The 21,401-nt window shown below is 39.0% G+C and overlaps 1 protein-coding gene across 1 annotated transcript; it reads left to right on the top strand.

The window, feature by feature from the left end:
• Positions 1-1,046: 1,046 nt before the first annotated feature.
• On the top strand, positions 1,047-18,401 carry LOC124612657 (28S ribosomal protein S35, mitochondrial). Its single transcript, XM_047140976.1, has 6 exons — positions 1,047-1,345; positions 6,728-6,815; positions 15,039-15,390; positions 15,464-15,643; positions 15,762-15,957; positions 18,236-18,401. The coding sequence occupies exons 1-6, from the start codon at positions 1,222-1,224 to the stop codon at positions 18,325-18,327; spliced, it is 1,032 nt and encodes a 343-aa protein (XP_046996932.1). The 5' UTR covers positions 1,047-1,221; the 3' UTR covers positions 18,328-18,401.
• Positions 18,402-21,401: the final 3,000 nt, after the last annotated feature.

The raw sequence follows: 21,401 nt of genomic DNA, 5'->3' as shown, positions 1-21,401 counted from the left end.
ACATGGTCCTTTCACAGAGGTTCACAACAAAATGAATGGTGTCACCACTACAGAAATCAGTTTCAACAAAATACACAGGCACTAATGGTAGACATTTATGTTTTGTGGTCACCTCCACTTCCAGCCACCACAGCAGGAAGTAGCAGTGTACCTTTGTAGTTCTGTTGGTCTATTGTAAGGTGGAGTGGTGAGATATGCAGTTCACAGCTTGAATTTTATTTGTGAATGACACGGATTCTACACGGAATGGTATGATAAAATACCACGAAAACCACATGTGGGCAGATGCAAACCCTAGAACGATAAGTAATGGAAACAATGCATCAGGGTTGCTTTATAATAACGTGTAGCGATAATTGTGGGTGACAGCTTCATGGTGTTATACACTTTAGTGGGGAAATTAATATGTGCTCTTTACACCAATTTCTGAGCAAAAAATTACGTGTGCTAACGCAGAGCATTACCTACGCAGAAGAGCAGTGGATGTGGTTTAGGCAGGGTGGCGCACTGCGTAATTATCTATACCTTGAACAACAGTGCCTAACACAAACGATTAATGGGCGATGGATTGTTTGATGGAGGCTCATATTTCAACAAGTGTTTATTTCTATCTTTATGTTTATACTTTTTTCTTCATTTTATGGCCAATACCATCTCCAAGGAAGCAAAGGCATGCAGCAACCAGTCGCAATCCCATTAGTTTTATTACTATTCCAAATCTAGATTTCGGCTATAAATAGCGATCTTCAGTGCATTTGAGTTAAAATTCGACAGACTCGCGGCAGTACATGTCACTATATGTTCTTATAGGTGTATACGCAAAAGGAATCTCAGGTTCCTTCTGCCTATACACCTGTAAGAACATATGGTAGGATATACTGCCGCGAGTCTGATAAATTATAACTCAGATGCACTGAACGTGGTTCTTTGTAGCTGAAATTTAGATTTGTAAGAATAATGAAAACTTATGGGATTACGACTGACTGCTGTGTGTCTCTCCTTCCTTATAGCCTACAGTCGCTGTGCACAACGGTTCCTTATGGAATCAAAGTTGGTTAATACTATTTCCTATAAGGATATCTCAAACTTTTTGTGTTAGCAGCTCACAGCCAGTTTCTGGCGAGACGTATCTATTTGAGCTCGTGTACGTAGTGTATTATCTCTGCTATAAGGATTTTGAGCATCCGTCACTCGTGTGTTTGTGTTTACATTTGTGTTGTGATGGCAGGATTTGTTAGGTTATGTGATAATGCCTGTCCATTGCTTCAGGCTAGACTAGCTGCTTCTGAAGTATGTGTTTTTGCGAGACGGCAGTATTCTCAACGACAGCAAACAAGCGCTGATGGTATGAATATTTGGCTTTGGAGCAGACAGTAACTGCTCACTTTTTTTTAGTGCTTGTAACTATTGTAACACAATACAGATGCCACAAACTTCGGGAAGGAAGTAAGCAAGCCAACTGTGGTCAAGGCTTACTGTCAGATTAAAACCGTGCCGGAGCGAGACTCGAACCCAGAACATTTGTCTTTCGCTGACACTTGCTTTACAGTTATCCACGCACAGTTCGCAACCTGTGCACACAGCTTTCCGAAGTATCTGGTTTCGATTCCTGGCCCTGCACACAGTTTTAATCTGGCAGGGAGTTTCAAGTCAGCACACATTCGCGCGCTCACGCGCTATAACGAATGATGGAGCAATTCCCCGTGAATAGCGAGTTGCGAGCGCACCAATAACTCAGTCACGATAGGTAACAATCATTCACAGTCAGAGTAGGCACCTGTTATAAAACGTGGTTTCTCTGCACTATCCCACACCCTAGTTACATTTGTTTCACCTACACCATGCATCCCCATTTAAAATCCACTTAGTTAAGATGTGTGCACCATAGTTACTGTTTCTGAATCATTTGTCTGCTGGACTCCTTACTTCTGAAGTGCCAGACATCGCAAGACTTCAGGTTGTTAACACTTTGTGTGTGACCTCTCCAATAACAACAATAATGATAATAATTCTGTGTACAGTACTGTGTTGTGCTGCCAGTTAGTTTATATATCCATTTCAAAGTAAGTAGTGAAACAATTTCTAGTCTATTGCAGGAACTACCTACAACTTGCAAAACACATTTTCATGAGCTATTTAGTGATTGTTACATATGTTGTGTTTTTACTTTCATGGATGAATTGTTCAAAATAATACGTAATTGTGTAATTGGTATTCTATGTGATGTGCCTGTAACCTCCACTACATGATGTCATGTGTTAATGCTAGCAATTGAGGGAAAAGTAATTACTGATAACTTATACAATCAGTATTAAAGTCTTGAAAAATTGTGATAATAATAATAATGATGATGTTTTAAAAGTAACTTAGTTTCTTGACAAACAAAATCACACACTTTTGATATTTTATCTCTTAGAAAATCTTGTTTTACCCCTCAGGGGGTAACTACCCCCATGCTGGGAACAACTGGTGTAAAGGATAGTGAGGAGGTTGTTCCTCATTTCAATGTGCTGTAGGAGGTAGACAGACTACTGGAAGAGAACACGATTCAGTAGTTCCAGTCCAGTGAGTTTTTTCTTTTTTTTTTGGTCATCAGTCTACTGACTGGTTTGATGCGGCCCACCACGAATTCCTTTCCTGTGCTAACCTCTTCATCTCAGAGTAGCACTTGCAACCTACGTCCTCAATTATTTGCTTGACATATTCCAATCTCTGTCTTCCTCTACAGTTTTTGCCCTCTACAGCTCCCTCTAGTACCAAGGAAGTCATTCCCTCATGTCTTAGCAGATGTCCTATCATCCTGTCCCTTCTCCTTATCAGTGTTTTCCACATATTCCTTTCCTTCTGCATAGAACCTCCTCATTCCTTACCTTATCAGTCCACCTAATTTTCAACATTCGTCTATAGCACCACCTCTCAAATGCTTCGATTCTCTTCTGTTCCAGTTTTCTCACAGTCCATGTTTCACTACCATACAATGCTGTACTCCAGACGTACATCCTCGGAAATTTCTTCCTCAAATTAAGACCGGTATTCGATGTTAGTAGACTTCTCTTGGCCAGAAATGCCTATTTTGCCATAGCGAGTCTGCTTTTGATGTCCTCCTTGCTCCGTCCGTCATTGGTTATTTTACTGCCTAGGTAGCAGAATTCCTTAACTTCATTGACTTCGTGACCATCAATCCTGATGTTAAGTATCTCGCTGTTCTCATTTCTATTACTTCTCATTACCTTCGTCTTTCTTCGATTTACTGTCAAACCGTACTGTGTACTCATTAGACTGTTCATTCCGTTCAGCAGATCATTTAATTCTTCTTCACTTTCACTCAGGATAGCAATGTCATCAGCAAATCGTATCATTGATATCCTTTCACCTTGTATTTTAATTCCACTCCTGAACCTTTCTTTTATTTCCATCATTGCTTCCTCGATGTACAGATTGAAGAGTAGGGGTGAAAGACTACAGCCTTGTCTTACACCCTTCTTAATACGAGCACTTCGTTCTTGATCGTCCACTCTTATTATTCCCTCTTGGTTGTTGTACATATTGTATATGACCTGTCTCTCCCTATAGCTTACCCCTACTTTTTTCAGAATCTCGAACAGCTTGCATCATTTTATATTGTCGAACGCTTTTTCCAGGTCGACAAATCCTATGAAAGTGTCTTGATTTTTCTTTAGCCTTGCTTCCATTATTAGCCGTAACGTCAGAATTGCCTCTCTCGTCCCTTTACTTTTCCTAAAGCCAAACTGATCGTCACCTAGCGCATTCTCAATTTTCTTTTCCATTCTTCTGTATATTATTCTTGTAAGCAGCTTCGATGCATGAGCTGTTAAGCTGATTGTGCGATAATTCTCGCACTTGTCAGCTCTTGCCGTCTTCGGAATTGTGTGGATGATGCTTTTCCGAAAGTCAGATGGTATATCGCCAGACTCCTATATTCTACACACCAACGTGAATAGTCGTTTTGTTGCCACTTCCCCCAATGACTTTAGAAATTCTGATGAAATGTTATCTATCCCTTCTGCCTTATTTGACCGTAAGTCCTCCAAAGCTCTTTTAAATTCCGATTCTAATACTGGATCCCCTATCTCTTCTAAATCGACTCCTGTTTCTTCTTCTATCACATCAGACAAATCTTCACCCTCATAGAGGCTTTCAATGTATTCTTTCCACCTATCTGCTCTCTCCTCTGCATTTAACAGTGGAATTCCCGTTGCACTCTTAATGTTACCACCGTTGCTTTTAATGTCACCAAAGGTTGTTTTGACTTTCCTGTATGCTGAGTCTGTCCTTCCGACAATCATATCCAGTGAGGTATGGAGTAATAAATAGGGTGCTGGGATGCCAGATGTAAGAGGATGTCCCACTGTACCAGTTATTAGGGTTTCTTCCCATTCCAGTCACATATGGAGTGTGTGAAGAATAATTGTTTGAATACCTCTGTGAGTTTAGTAATTATTCTAATCCTATCCTCATGATCCCTATATAAGTGATACATAGGAGATTGTAGTATATTCCTAAACTTATCATTTAAAGCCAGTTGTTCAAACTGTGTTAAGTGATTTTCTCAAGATAGTTTATGTCTATCTTCAAAAATAGTTCAAATGGCTCTGAGCACTGTGGGACTTAACATCTGTGGTCATCAGTCCCCTAGAACTTAGAACTACTTAAACCTAACTAACTTAAGGACATCACACACATCCATGCCTGAGGCTGGATTCGGACCTGCAACCGTAGCGGTCACGCAGTTCCAGACTGAAGCGCCTAGAACTGCAGGGCCTCACCGGCCAGCTATGTCTATCTTAAAGAGTCTCCCAGTTCAGTTCTTTCAGTATTTCTGTGACATTCTCCCATGCATTAAACAAACCTGTGACCATTCATGCTGTCCTTCTCAGTAATTATATGTTCAGTTTCCACTGTTTGTCCTATTTGGTATGGGTCCCACACACTTAGGCAATATTCTAGAACCAGTTGCACGAGTAACTTGTAAGCAATCTCTTTTGATTACTGATTGCACTTCCCCAGTATTCTACCGATAAAATGAAGTCTGTCTTCTGCTTTACCCATGACTGAGCCTATGTGATCATCCCATTTTATATCCCTGGAAAGTGTTACACCCACGTATTTGTATCAGTTGACTGATTCCAAGAGTAACTCATTGATATCATACATACATCATTTTTTTTTATTTTGTGAAGTGCACAATTTTACGTTTCTGATCATTTAAAGGAGGTTGCCAATCTTTGCACCACTTTGAAATCTTATCAAGATTTTAGTGAATATTTATGCAGCTTCTTTCAGATGGTACTTCATTACAGATAACTGCATCGTCTGCAAAAAGTCTGAGGTTACTATTAATATTGTCTACAAGCTCATTAATATACAACATGAACAGCAAGGGTCTCAACATATTTCCCTGAAGTTACATCTACATCTGACGATGACTCTCCATCCAAAATAACATGCTGTGTCCTCCCTACCAGAAAGTCCTCAATTCAGTTGCAGATTTCACGTGATACCGCACATGATCATAATTTTGACAATAAGCAGGGGTGTGGTACTGAGTCAAATGCTTTTTGGAAATCAAGAAATACTGTGTCCACCTGACTGCCTTGATCCAAAGCTTTCTGTGTGTCATATGGGAAAAGTGCATTGTTTTCGGAATCCATGCTGGTTGGAATTGAGGAGGTCGTTATTTTCAAGATACCTCATTATGTTTGAGTTCAGAATATGTTTCAAGATTCTACGAGAAATTGATGTCAAGACGGTAATTTTGTGGATTACTTCTACTCCCCTTCTTGTAGACAGGTGTGACCTGTGTCTTTTTTCCAAGAACTGAGCAAAGCTTTTTGTTCAAGGGATCTATAATAGATTATAGTTGGAAGAGGAGCTAACTCAGATGCAGATTCAGTATAGAATCTGACAGGGATTCCATTGGACCCTGGAGCCTTGTTGAATTTTAATGATTTCAATACCATTGACACTATAGTCTGATTCACAAACAGTGGTGGTTCGCACAGGTTTAGGCTTGGACGGGGATTGCATTGTTGCTGGTTCAAAGCAGTAGTTGTGGTAGATGCATATGCATGCTTTACATTTGAAGAAAGCGTATATCCTGTAAATTATGTGTCTCGCTTGTTTATGTAGAATTTGTTGCTTACCTCCACCATCGGCGATGGCAACTTGCAACAAATTGAGTAAAAATACATGAAATAACTTGTTACGATTTAGTTTAACACATTGTGTAACACATTCACAGGGGAGCACTCAGAACACTGCAACACTCATTGGGTGTTGGAGAATGCGTGACATAGGTGCGCAGAACAAGCCTAAACTCGACCACCATCATTTATGGCACCAACTATAATTCTTATTTCATTCATCTTTTCAGCAGTATGAGGATTAAACTGGGACAACTCTCCTGGGTTCTCCCTTGTAAAGGAACGTTTGAAAGTGGACTTCAGCATTTCGGCTTTTGCTTTGGTATCCTCAAATTTAGTTCCTGTCTCATTCACTAGGGACTGGACACTAAGTTTATTGTCAGTAATAACCACTGAGTCCACTTTGGTGGTTATCATGGCATATTCTTTTTTATTGAATGGTAAAAACGGTTAACACATGGCTTATCTAGTGGTAGTTATTATGTACAGGCATATAATGTTTTCTTTCAAAGAATAATTGTAAAGCAGTCGGATACAATACAGTGTACCACTTATTTTTGCAGATGAGTTCAGGGTGCTGAATCTGGTACCAAAGAAGGAGCAAACAGAATCCAGAAGAAAAATTGTAAAACCAGAAGTACTGCCACCACGGTAAGGAATATGGGCTGTTGTGGTCAAAGGAGGCTGTCAGAGATGATAACCGTGTAACATGTAGTCCACTCTAAAACGCAGTGAAGTTGAAATAGGAGTTCTTAGATTACCCTCCCAAAATTTTCAGCTTCTGAACTTCCATGACATGTTTCATACATGTTTACAGGCCGACCTGCTAATAATTGCTCATCTGTCCAGTGAGTGATTGTTGTTTCTTGAACCGTTGTTATTATTTTTCAACGTCATGTTAATTTGTAATTTTGTCCCATCTGTCATCATTCATTTCACTGATATAATGTTGTCCTTACCATGCATTTTTCCTGTATTGATCTTGTATTCACCTTGTAACTGTAATATTTGTAGTCATCTCTATTCTGTTTTAAAATCTTTCTCACACTCCTCCTCCTCCTCCTCCTCCTCCCTTTCCCCCACTGTTACTACTACAATCTGCTCGTACTACAGATTTTTACCCCTCTGCTACTGGTCTCATCATTTCCAGTGTAATTATTCCACATCATCTTGCATTTGTCCTGAGCAGTCATTTCCTTTTCTGGTAAGTTTTTTGAGACACATTTCATTCCTCACCGATCTATTAGTTTATTTCCATTCTGTATTCAATTACTTCATTCTTAAGTGATATCCAGGGGATATCAAAAGTGTTGATTTTTTCATCTATTTTCTTTCACTTACATCCAGTGGTGTGCTCCAAACATATCTACATTTTCAGAAAATTCGGCTCTGCCCTTCTCTGTTGTTGGCACCATTACATGTGCATGGTAATATTTGTCATGGTACCACAGAGCAACAGCAAGTGGTGTAGAATATGATATGTTTGTAGTACACAGACTAAACTGCAAAATAAAATTTATTGAATAAACAGTTTCTGATGCCATTTTCAGATTTGGCCCATTCTACCAAAAGTGAAATCAAACTCACAAAAAATTGAATCCTTCATTATTGTAGATAAATTTGTGCAGAAAAATTCAAAATTACTAAATCTGTATAAAATACAGGGAATTTTGTTGTAATCGTGGGTGAAGACAGTTATCTTCTAATAAGAAAACAAACTCTTGAACAACAATTTTGTAAGAGATGTTTTATAAGGTATATTATGATTAACTTCCTGTATTTGGGTTTTTATAAATTCTTTACATGGTAATTTTAACACTGATATAAAAAATTTAATTGTTTTTCTGTAATGCAAGAATAACATTTAATGCAGTATAAAATGTATGTTTTATTGTCTATTTCTTTTACAGTACAACAAATAAGGCAGTTTTTGACAAAATAGCATGAAAAATATCAAAATCCAGTTGGCTGTAATTTCACGAAATTTTCATATGTTACCACATGTGGATTTTATTCCCTGTCTGAGTCTCAATCCAATGTTATTTCAATGCAAGTTTGTTTTATAAGAAAGAAATGTTAGGGAAAAATCACATATGGAAATAATCAGCATCTTAAAATTTTTAACCTTCAAATTGTTTTTTTATAACTTGTTGCATTTTGTCACAATTCAAAACACTAGCTGGCAGACATTAAAAAAGTTAATTATTCCCTGCTTTTAATCAATTTTGAGTTGTTATTTTAATAAAATTAAAAAAGAACTTTCATAAAATAAAACTTCAAAATTTTTGTATCTTAAATAATGTTTGACATGTTACATGTTTCTCTGCTTAGCTGAATGGTAACATGCTTGCCTTCCATGCAGTGGACCCGGGTTCGGCTCCCGGCTGGGTTGGAGATTTTTTCTGCTCATAGATGGGGTATTGTGTTGTCCTCATCATTATTTCATCCTCATCACTGGCACAAGAGTCGCCCAAAGTGGCATCAACTGCAATAAGACTCGCACTAGGCAGCTGAAGTTTGCCGAATGGGGCCTCCCGGCTGGCAGTGCCATATGATCATTTCATTTCATTTCTTCTTCAGTTAGGAATGAACTTAATATAGTTTAAATGATAACATTCTATGTAATATTAGCCTAATAAATTATTGTCATGGGAAAGGCATATGCAAAGATGTATACATACCTCCATGTGATTAAACTTCTTAGTGTGTGAGTGGTGCTTAACATTATGTGCATATTTATACATAAAAAAGTGCACTATACAGTTTTCACTGCTGCAACACCATAAGCAGCCTGCACTGGAACATAATGGCACAGATTCTTCATTGGCACCACCACCCCAAGGAAATTTCGTCAGTTGGGCAAACAAAAGGTGGAATCTAATGTAAAACATGAAATAGCCATTGAAGATGAACCTGTCGGTTCAAAACCAGTAACGGCAGTGTTTAAATAAATAAATAGCATTGTAAAAAGTGGCTGGTTGCTGTAATCTTCTATGTAAGAGTCGACTTGTATTTTGTACACAGCCACAACCTCAAAGTGTCAGTTTTTGACAAAATAGCATGAAAAATATCAGAATGTAGTTGGCTGTAATTTCACAGAATTTTTATACCATGTTACCACACATGGATTTTATGCCCTGTCTGAGTCTCGATCCTTCACAAGTCTGTTTTAGTTATTTACACAATACTAGATAATATTTCTATCATTTTATTTTACTGAAATTATATTTAGACATATACCATTTTATGGACATGCTAAGAGTGCTCCTGTTTAAATACAAATTTAATTTTGGATTATGAAACATGTGAAAATGTCATGTGAATGTCCCACTCTGTCACATGGAATAGCCAATTACAAGTAGTAGCTGCTTCACCAATAATTGAAACTTAGAAAAATGGGTGCTTGACATCTGAAACTGGTTGTATGGTAAATTTTTGAAGCTGAAGAATATGTGCATCATCTATGCATTCTGCATTTATTTCTTTCTCAGACTGGCCATATTGTCTAATCCTACATTATATACAGCATATATCTTCTGCCTCCTCCCTCCTTCCCACCTTTAATATATCTGTTGTGATACTTTTAATTACTTTTGTTTTCATTTTAGTTTATATTTCGGAATTTTCTGCCATATACTTTTCCCTTCCATTAGAGAATTCTTCAAAAATCAGCATTCACTCTCTTCTTTGCTTCTTCAGTGTGCAGATTAAATAACAGTTGTGATAAACTACTTTTTCAAAGTGGGTTAAGCTTTCTTAGCTTTTATAACAACGAAAACAATCAATTTTTGACAAAATATGTAATTGGGTAGATAAAAAAGTCTACTCACCAAGTGGCAACTATAGGACGGCCAGGATGATTGGGTTTGTGGATCTTACAAAGAAGGTAAAAGGTGGGGGTGCATGGTTTGGGTGAGGTGAGAAGTTTTATGGATTGAGGTTTTGTAATTAGGCAAGCTTTCGGAGCCAGTGGCTCCTCCTTCAGGCAGAAGTATTGAAGGGGAAGGAAGAGAGGCAAAGGAAAATGACTGGAGAGGTCTGGAAAAAGGAGTAGATTTCCGAAAAGTCACCAAGTACTGCAGGTCAGGGAAGACTTACTGCATGGGATGAGAAGGAAAGACTGATTGTTGGGGACTGCATCAGACGAGATTTGAAAACCTGAGAGCTTATAGGTGGAAAACAGGGTAATTTGCAAGACAGAGATTACTGCTTAAATTTCATGCATGAGTTAATAAGAGTGAAAAGCTAAGTGCATTGTACGTAACAGATGTGGGAGGGGGGGGGGGGCGGTGAAAAATAGATGGGTAAGACAATGAAAGATGCAGAAAACTAAAACGGAGTAGCTACTGAGAAGAAATGCTGAGACGAAAGAAATTGATGTAAATTAAGACCAGGTGGGTGGTGAGAATCAAGGACACGTTGTAGCACTAGTTCCCACCTGTGGAGTTCTGAGAAACTGGTGTCTGGGATGTGTGTGATGAAACAGGCACCAAGGTCATGACTGTCATATTGTAGAGCATGCTCAGCAACAAGATATTGCATATTGCCAGTATATACCTTCTGCCTGTACCCATTCATCCTAATTGATAATTTGGTGGTAGTCATCCCGATGTAAAAGGCCAAACAGTGTTTACATAAGAGCTGGTATATGACCTGTGTCGTTTCACAATTGTCTCTCCCTTTGATAGTATATGTTTTGCCAGTTACAGGTCTGCTATAGGTAGTTTTTTTCTCACTGACAACCCCACCCTCCCAGTTAATGATGATAGGAAAAGCTTATCGCTTCCTACATTTTTGCTATTCATGCAGTCAAACTTCAGCATCGAGCATGATGTTTTAATTTATTACTTCTTTACTACTATTTGCAATATTGTTTGCAGACTGAATGAACCTGCAAAATTAAATCATTGTACAATACGTAGTTTGGGAGATATGATGATGTAAACATTGAGACATGTGAAAAACTAGCATCTGCTTAAAATGGAGCACAGATTACTCTGTTTACGTTCATCCAGTGTTTCATAATGAGAGCGCTGAGCAACTTCCAACAAACTTTAAGTATAATTTCAAACTTTTGCTGAACTTTTTCTCATTTACGTGCTTTAAGACAAATATATAACACTTTAATTCATTTGTAAGGTAATCAGACATTTCAAAGTGATTCATATTTGGGAGTTCAGTTCTTCAAAGGATTGAGGGTTTACTGGCAGTGACCTAAATTGATTAAGGCAAATGCTGGAATAGTTACTTAGAAAACAATAGGCAGTTTCCATCCCCATTCTCATTTTTTCAAGTTGGGGCTCTGTCTCTAATGACCAACAGGATTTTAAACACCTTTTTCTTTTTGTTACTTTTTGAGCAGGTGTCCAAAGTCATATTGGTTTCTAATTCCTTGCTTCTATCAGCTATTGCTTCTCACTTGAAAATCAGTTGTTCTGATATCATCACCATCACACTTCACTGTTGGGAAACTATTTCTAATCCTCCTTATAAGCAGTGTCATTTCTTGGTTACATCCTCTTCTTTTCCAAATTTCTGACTCTCTCTTTTGGTCTTTTTGCTTATTGTCCTATCAGTTCATATTGATTTTCTATTTAAGATATTTGTTTGGCTTATTTCCTATCCCAAATGTCATCCTCATATTTGTGTCTTCGACTAATAAACTGGAATATTTTATCTGCTATATATTTCTCATTTAGCTCAGTCTTCACTAATACCTACTGTACTTTCATTAAACTTAATAATTTTTTTGACTTTGTTCAGAATTGAGTTTGTGAAAGTTTTGACTCTAAAAGGGGAAAAAAATCACCACTCCATACAATTCAAGTTTATGGTAGAAGTTTTGATTAGGCATCCTGTTGTTACACTTGTGCTTTGTGCAGCGGGTTTGGCAGCAGATAAATGTAAAGGTGTGTAACATCTGGTTTCTAAGTAGCCATGGAAATAATAGCAGGCAGATGATGTGTTTCATATTGAAGCAGGAAGCTAATACTCATTTATCAGTTTATTATAGCTATTTAATTGGATGGATAAAAAAATCTAGTCAGCAAGTGACAGCAGAACACACATAAAAGACGGTTGTAATTGGCAAGCTTTCGGAGCCACCGGCTCCTCCTCCAGGAAGGAGGATTGAAGGGGAAGGAAGAAGGGTGAAGGAAAAGGGCTGTCCTTTACCCTTCTTCCTTCCCCTTCAGTCCTTCTGCCTGAAGAAGGAGCCACGGGCTCCAAAAACTTGCCAATTACAACTGTCTTTTATGTGTGTGTTCTGTTGCCACTTGGCGACTAGATTTTTTATTTATCCAATTAAATAATTTTGTCAATAATTGATTGTTTTCATAGTTTGTTAAAATTGATGTATGAGTATAACCTTAAGATATTCAGTGTGATGTAGGGGATGGGGGGGGGGGGGGGTCACAAAAAAGGGGAATAAGATGATGAAACGACAATCAGTAATTTATTGGAATTCCTGTAAAACGAATGTCCCTACGTAACCACTGACTGGGATTACACTGTATATACCAACAAAAGCAATCTGGCCAACACTATGTCAACACTCAAGTTAAGAAAAATGTGGAATATAACCTGCAGCCTGAGCTGCTCCTAATATATGCTGACAGGTAAGAAAAATTGCAATGCCAAAATATAACTAATGTGGAATAATGAAATTTCAGGAATACGTTTGCCCAGGAAACTCATTTAAATGATTCACATTGCAAGATCACAGGTTAATGTAAGCACGAGATAAGCCATTGCCGATGTGAAATGGTAGTACATTAATAAGCAGTGTAACTGCCAGAATGTTGAATGCAAGCATGCAAACGTGCATGCATTGTGTTGTACCGGTGCTGGATGTCAGTTTGTGGGATGGAGTTCCATGCCTGTTGCGCTTGGTCAGTCAGTACAGGGACAGCTAATGCTGTTTGTGTATGGTTGTAGATTTGTTGTCTGATGATATCCCGTATGTGCTCACTTGGAGGCAGGTACGTTGATTGAACACGGTGTGGCAACATGTTGACACTTTGTGGAGAATGTCGGGTTACAGGAGTGGTATGTGGGTGAACATTATCCTGTTGGAAAATGCTCCCTGGAGTTTTGTTCATGAATGACAGCACAGCAGGTTGGATCACCAGAATGATGTACATATTTGCAGTCATGGCTTGTGGGACAACCACAAGAGTTCTTTTGCTGTCCTACGAAACCATAACTTCAGGTGCATGTCCAGTGCATGAGCAAGCAGAAATGTTGGTTTCAGGGCCTCAGCTGGTCGCCTCCTGACCAACACACAGCCATCACTGGCACCGAGGCAGAACCAGCTTTCATCACAAAACACGAAAGACCTTCACCCTTGCCTCAAATGCTTTCTCACTTGACACCACTGAATTTGCAAATGGTGGTGGTTTGTAATGCGTGCTACAGGGCTTCTGGCCTGGTGCTGTCCTTGAAGTAACTGATTTGTAAAAGTTTATTGTGTTACTGTTGTACCAACTGCTGCACAAGTTGTTGCTGCAGATGAAGTGTGACGTGCCAGAGCGAGACACTGAACACAAAGGCCTTCCTCCTCTGTAGTGCCTCGTTGGCCGTCCAGAGCCTGGTCGCAAGTGTATATTCTTGTGACCACCATTGCCAGTAACCATGTACAGTGGCTGGCTACATTCCTGCCAAGTCTCTCTGCATTACACAAAACCTCACTCAAATACAGTGAGGTGTCGATAATGGCATTTTCGTCACTTAAAGGAATTGTTGACTAACAGCGGTCTCAAAGGTAAGTAATGCTCGCAATTGTTACAGTGTTTATTTAAAGCAAACCTGATTTTCATCCTCGGCAGTGGCACTACTAGTGCCGCTGTTATGTGACTAGTGCAAAATTTGAATAGATATCATCTTTTATATGTAGCAACATGCCTTCCAACTTCGTTTACATTGCACAGTTACTTCTTGGCACTGCAATTTTTCTCCTGTCAGTGTATTTACCAGAGCTACTGTTTAACGAACAAAAAAACATTCTGTAATTGCCTGACAGTTGGCTTGGAGAGAGGGATGTGCAAACTTGAATGCTGATTATTAGTTTCATTACGCGAATGCTATTCGAATTTAGGAGAAAAACCAAGTGGGCTGATGTGTGAATGGAAATTTAGCTTGAGGAGGGAGACAAGCTAGGAATCCCAGCCTTGGTACAAGTTTTCATTCATCACTTCAGTCTGCATATATGCTTCAAACATTGACGGACAGGTGCCATATTTTATGAACATGCTTATTAAAAATAATGTCCAACTACATGGAGTGATCCAATACAATTCTAAATTACTATCCAAATAAATTGTCATTATAATTGACCCAAGAAAAGTTGCATTGTGATTAAAATTATGGACTACTTGAAAGTTCCACTGTAAAATGCAAGAATTTAAATTTTTTTTGCAGACTACTGGAAAATCTTTTGATCTTGAGATGCCCACAACTGATCAGTTCCCCAAGCCATGAGTCATTATATTTCTAAACACTCTTTCCTATCTAGCTTTGTAAGATATGTTATTGCATTATTCTTACACTGAAGAAAGGTATAACAATAATCAGTTTTAAGTGCATGCTTCAATAATCAATTTTAAGTGCATGCTAAGGAAATTATAACAGGTGAGAGCGAGCTTATAAAGAAAGTCATGCATGATGATGACTGCCTCATATTATTTGTATAACCACCCCGCCTTGCACCTTGCACCTCCCCCCCCCCCCCCCCCTCCCTCTCTGTCTGTGTGTTACAAACATGTTAGATGTTTCACTAACAGAGGTTACATTATAATGCTAGAACTTGAACTAATTATTTAGCTATAAAATAGTAATTTCTTGAGATTAAAAATGTATTGCTGTTTTACTTAATAGAAGCAACCAGCTATCACCTGATGCAGACTGGTCAAATGTCTGGGTGGGCCCTCGATCCTTCCATCCTGCAGTTGTACCTCTGCCTGTTCGACAGGGGTATGTTGAAAAAGGAGTTGTTCCAGGAAAATATGGAAATGCTGAACTGATGAAGATTCCTAACTTTCTTCATCTAACTCCTCCAGCAGTTAAAAAACATTGCAATGCACTTAAAAAGTTCTGTACTCCATGGCCTGAAGAGTTGGACAGTGATGAAAAGATAGAACAGTATTTTCCTTTAGAAGTAATTTCATCAGACTATTGTCATTCATCACCAACAATCCGGGATCCCAAGGCTAGGATAGTTACAATTCGGGTATGTACAAAAGAGTTACTTTAGTATAGTTTTTGAGTTTTCAGTAAATTTTAATTGTTGTTTTTGCTTTCAGGTGAAAGTTAAAAACTTTAGTTTAGATGATCATGCAAAAGACAAATTGCAGAGGCTTGTTCAAGAACGCTATGATGCCAAAACAGACGTTTTGACCATTGCAGCAGATCGTTGTCCACTGAAGAAACAGAATTATGATTATGCCATGTATCTTTTGACAGCAGTTGTACATGAGTCTGTTGTATGTATTTTATTTATACTGCTGTTATTCTTATTTTTGCAAATTATGGAATTTGTAGAAATTAATTATTTGTTGTAATTAGAACAACAGATAATGTTTGACATTTTCTGATTTATAGAAATTTGAGGACTGGGAAAAAGAGAAAACGGAAGCTGACATGGAATATTATAGATGGGACACCAATTTATCTCGTCATAGTATTCTCAAACTTTTGAAATGGCCAAACGGTGATGTAGAAGACATAAATGAAGATATATCATCCATTCCTAATGTATCTGAGTACAGGGATGCTGTGTCAAACATATGGAATGAAGGTTCGTCTGTTTTGTCAGTCATGGCATTATATTCATATAGAACATAGAAGGATTGTTGATATATTCTGTATCAAGATGCTATTTTCATTTAAATGAGCTGCAATTTAGTTTCTTTTTGTCTTACCTATTCAGATACCTATGCTAAGTTGCATTGTTATATTGACAATGGGTATTATTTGCTCGATTAATGAAATGGTCCATTTGGAATAGCACTTCCTGATTGCCACATGAAAAATCTATAGGAATGCATCAGTTCCCTATACTGCAATGATTGTTCTGAATGAGGAACTGAATCAACTGGCTAAGGAGTTAGGAACAAGATTAGGTGATGACATTAAGGAGCCCATATAAGTCTGTGGTTTCTTGGATACTTCAAATAGTACTGTAAGACACAAGATGCTACATTGTTGTGTCAAGCCATTATGACAATTGCTCATCAGGGGAGTTTGCATGACACCTGGTAGTGTTGCGGACATATAACACTGTAAGAAGAGTATACATGCAGACCAGACACTCGCGGAGAATCAGTTTTGTGATGATACAGGCCACAAAAGAGGAAATCTACTGACCTTAGAAACTTTTTTCAAAGGGCAGATTGTTATTGCCCAGCAGCTGGGAACAAGTATCTCAGAAATCATTAAGCTGGTCAGTTGTTCACATGCCACTGTTGTGGCATCTATGGAAAGTCATTACAAAATGGCGAAACCACGAAACAGACAAGTTGGATGTCCATGCCTCATCATGGGTCATGGAGGTCAGAGACTTGCCCACTTGGTGAAGCAGGATAGATGATGGCCTTTGGTAAGTCTGATGGTAGAGTAAACTGCTGGCACAGGCACAAATGTTTCAGAGCACACCGTTCAATACACGATGTTGAACATGAGGCTCTGAAACAGATGATCCAATGACATGATCAGTTACGATTGCAGTTCACATGGGATAATCAAGACTGGACCATGAATCAGTGTAAATGCTTCATCTGGCTGGATGAATCACATTTCTTGTTACACCAGGGCGATAGTCATGCCCGGACGCATGATCATTCAGGCGAAAAGCTGCTGCTGCTGCTGCTGCTTGAAACATGCACCACACCATGGATACATGTTAGTGGGGGACAGATGTATGCTTTAAGGGAATATTTCACTTAGGCTTTGATGGGACCTGTGGTAAAAATGGAAGGTGTTTTCCATGTCAAAATGCCAGAATCGTGCTTCAGGGGTTTGAGGAGCCTGATAGTCAACTCACATTGATGTCTTTGCCACCAAATTCATCCAGTCTAAACCCGATGGACTACTTCTGGAATGCCATTAGGCATGCCTCCATTCCCATGAACCACTTCTTATTGGAGAATTAGTGCGTTGAAGTTCCGATAATTTTCTTTATACTTGCTAACTTCTACATCATACTCTTTAGTTCAAAACATCTTTTATTTATGCATTTTCCCTTTACAAATCTCTTTTTCTGTTCATTCTGTTAGGTCTTTAATCCATTATACAGTGGTTTTATCAATCTTCGTACATTATTCTCCTGTTCAAGCTTTTTGATACTTGGTTGACTCATCTAGTTAAAACTCATCAAGTTAAAATAATCAGTTATAAAGGCAATAAGTGAAGTAAGGGAAAGGCAACCACTCACCTACAGTGGACTGAACTGTGGGGCACAGAAACACATAACAGGGAACAGTATTCACACTTGTTTTTCAGATTGTCTTCTTTTTCTAGTAAAAGTTCTCTCTCTCTCTCTCTCTCTCTCTCTCTCTCTCTCTCAAACACACACACACACACACACACACACACACACACAAACAAAACCAGCACTTTGTTATTTGCAAATTTACTGTTTGCATTACCTGCTGTCACTGTATTCTCATGCTTTTTCTGTGGTTTTATGTAATTTTCAAGGCAAAGCATATGAGAGTGAGCCTGTCTATTATTTTGGTGCTTGTGTCTATAATACTTTGGAAAAATAGACAGTGTATAAATAGTTTCACATTTTTTATTACTGAAAAAAATGAGAAATGTTTTCAATGATTTGTTTAAAAGAGTGTTTGAGGATATTCACATTATTCATAGTTTCTTGGATTTTTATTGTTCAATAGAGTTATATGAGTCAGTAACAGCAGTTTTAGTATTGCAGTTTTACTTTGCTTTATTTTGTTTTTGACTAGTACTTCAGATGTCAGCACTGAGATAAATAGATATGTTTTGTAAGCTGGTCACAATGCCCTATTTTTGAAACTGAGAGTAGTTTGCTCATAAAATTAATGTTTCTTTTCCAGGTGAGAATGAGAATACTCTTGCAAAATACAAGGAGATAACAAAGAAAATTTTCTCACTTCCAGACAAGCATGTTGTTGGTGTTACTGGATGAAAAAAATGGTTTTATAGTTTTGTTACATGAACACAATGTGTAAATAATTAAAAAATCATTTCATGAAAAAATAATTTTATTCATTTTTCTCTCTTCCCTAAAACCTGTGACCATTTATGCTCTTCTTCTTTATATATGTTCAATATCCCCTTTTAGCCCTATTTGATATTGATCATAAACACTTGAGTGATATTCTAGGATGTAATGCGTAAGACTTTTATAAGAATTTTCCTTTATAGAATCCTTATCTATGACTGAGCATATGTGATCATTGCATTTCATATCCCCACAAATTGTTACAAGCAGTTATTTGTATGAGGTGACTGAGTCCAGTTGTGACTAACTGATTTTGTAGTAATAGGATACTGCTTTTCTGTGGTTTGTGAAGTGAACTGTTTTGCATTTCTGTAAATTTAAAGGAACTATCCAGTCTTAGCACCACTCTGAAATCAAAGTCTGAGGCTCTGCTACAAATATTGTCAAGGTCATTAATATTCAACATGAGCAGCAAGGGTCCAAAAAGACTCCCCTTTGGCACCCAAAAAGTTACTTCTACTTCATCTGTTGATTCTCCATTTGTAAAATCCTAATTGTTTCAATAGTACTAAAACATGATTGGGCAAGTGCTTTGGATACCCTGAACTGCATTGTTATGAAATGTTGAAAGTTTCTGTAATAGTTGGGGGATACCCTATAAAGTAAGCTATGGAGCAGTTTTAAGGGAGTGATTTCTGCTGTTATCTGCCAAGGAAGAATGCAGTAAGAAGTACTTAGAAGCTGCCTGTTTGTTATTTATTCACATTGTCCTTATCTTTTCAAGAAGATGTGTGTGCGAAATGAGAGAGTTGCTTTACCCTGCACACAGGCAGCTGTGGGACAAACTATTTTATTTATTAAACAATGGAAAATCCAGGATGGAATAATGACAATATTATGAAACAGATAGATTGCTACTCACCATATAGCGGAGACATTGAGTCACAAATAAGCACATTGTAAAGACTGTTAAACAAGTATGTTTTTGACCAAATTCTTCATGCAAACTCAACTCGCACACACAACAACTGTTCCTGACTGCCAAGGCCAGACCGTGAGCAGCTGCACATGATGGGAGAAGCAATTTGGCTGGCGAGGGTAAGGAGGAGGGTGGGGTGGGGTGGGAGAGGTACAGCAGGCTAGCAATGGGGAACAGTAAAGTGTTGCATGAGGGAGCATACAGGGATGAAGTGGAGAGAGGGTAGGATAGCTAGGAGCAGTTGTGAGGTTTAATGGAGGGCAGGGGGTCATGGGGGGGGGGGGGGGGGGGAGCAGAAAAGGAGAGAAGTAAAAAGACTGTAAGTGTGTTGGTGGAATAGAGGGCTGTGTAGTGCTGGAGTGGGATCTGGGACAGGGATAAGTGAGTGAAGGACAATGACTAACAAAGGGTGAGGCCAGAAGGGTTATGGGAATGTAGGTGTATTGCAGGGAGAGTTCCTACTTGCGCTATTCATAAAAGCTGGTGTTGGTATGAAGGATCCAGATGGCACAGACTGTGAAGCAGACATTAAAATGAAGAACATTATATTGGGCAGTGGGCTCAGAAACTGTGTGGTCAAACTGTTTCTTGGCCACAGTTTGTTGGTGGATATACATTCGGACAGACAACTTGTTGGTTGTCATGTCCATGTAGAACACAGTGCAGCAGTTGCAGCTTAGCTTGTAAAGCACATGACTGGTTTCACAGGTAGCCCTGCCTTTGATGGGATACATAATGCTTGTGACTGGACTGGAGTATTTGGTAGTGGGAGGATGTATGGAACAGGTCTTGCATTGAGGTTTATTACAGGGATATGGGCCATGAGGCAAAGAGGTGGGAGAAGGAGTTGTGTAGGTTCAGTGGATGGTGGAATACCACTGTGGGAGGGATGGGAAGAATTGTGGGTGGGGCATTCCTCATTGTGGGACATGATGAGAGGTAGAAACCTGATGGAGAATGTGATTCAGTTGTTCAGTTGCTCCAGTCCTGTGTAGTACCAGGTCATGAATAGAATGATCCTGTGTGGCCAGATGGAGGGACTTGGGAGGTAGTGTGTGACTGGAGAGATAAGGCGCAGGAGATCTGTTTCTGTACAAGCTCACGAGGGTAATTACGGGCTGTGAAATCCTTAGTGAGATCTTTGGCGTATTTTGAAAGGGACTGAAATGGCCACAGGTGGCTAGGCTGTGTGGAAGGGACTTCTTAGTATGGAATGGATGGCAGCTGTTGAGGTGGAGGTATTGCTGGTGGTTGGTAGGTTTGCTGTGGACGGAGGTACTGATGTAGCCATCTTAGAGGCGGTGGTCAACATTGAGAAAGGTGTCTTGTTAGATCGAGGATGATCAGGTGAAGTGAATGGGGGAGAAAGTATTGGGGTTATGGACGAATGTGGATAGGGTATCCTCAACCACAATCCCAGTCATGAAGATGTCTTCAGTGGATCTGAACCACTTGAAGGGTTTGGGATTCTAGGTGGTTAGAAATAATTCTCCTAGATCGTCCATGAATACGTCAGCATAAGATGGTACCATCTGGTGCCTATTGCCATACCACTGATTTGTTTCTAGGTGATGCCTTCACAGAAGAAGTAATTGTGGGTAAGGTCGTGGTGACCAGGAAGAAGGTTGTAGGTTTGGAGTCCATTGGGTGTTGAGAAAGGTAGTTTTCAATAGTGGCAAGGCCTTGAGCATTAGGGCTGTTAGTGTAAAGGGAGGTGGTAGTAATAGTTACAAGCAGGGCACCAGTGGTAAATAAACAGGAATTGTAGAGAGTCAGTGGAGGAAATGATTGGTATCTTTTATATGCAAGGATAGGCTGCGGGTAATAGGCTGAAGGTATTGGTCTACAAGAGCAGAGATTGTCTCATTGGGGGCACAGTGACTGGCCACAATGGGGCATCCTTATGGTTGGATTTATGGACTTCAGGAAGGTAGGACTGCAGGGAGTGGTAGTGGTGAGGAGAGAGGTAGACTCCAGAGAGAGGTTCTTGAATGTGCCTAAGGATCTCAGGAGAGACTGGATATCCTGCTGGATTTCTGGAATGTGATCACTGTGGCAG

Source organism: Schistocerca americana, chromosome 4, assembly GCF_021461395.2.
Source record: "Schistocerca americana isolate TAMUIC-IGC-003095 chromosome 4, iqSchAmer2.1, whole genome shotgun sequence".
NCBI lineage: Eukaryota > Metazoa > Arthropoda > Insecta > Orthoptera > Acrididae > Schistocerca > Schistocerca americana.
This window is presented reverse-complemented; position numbering and strand designations above follow the sequence as displayed.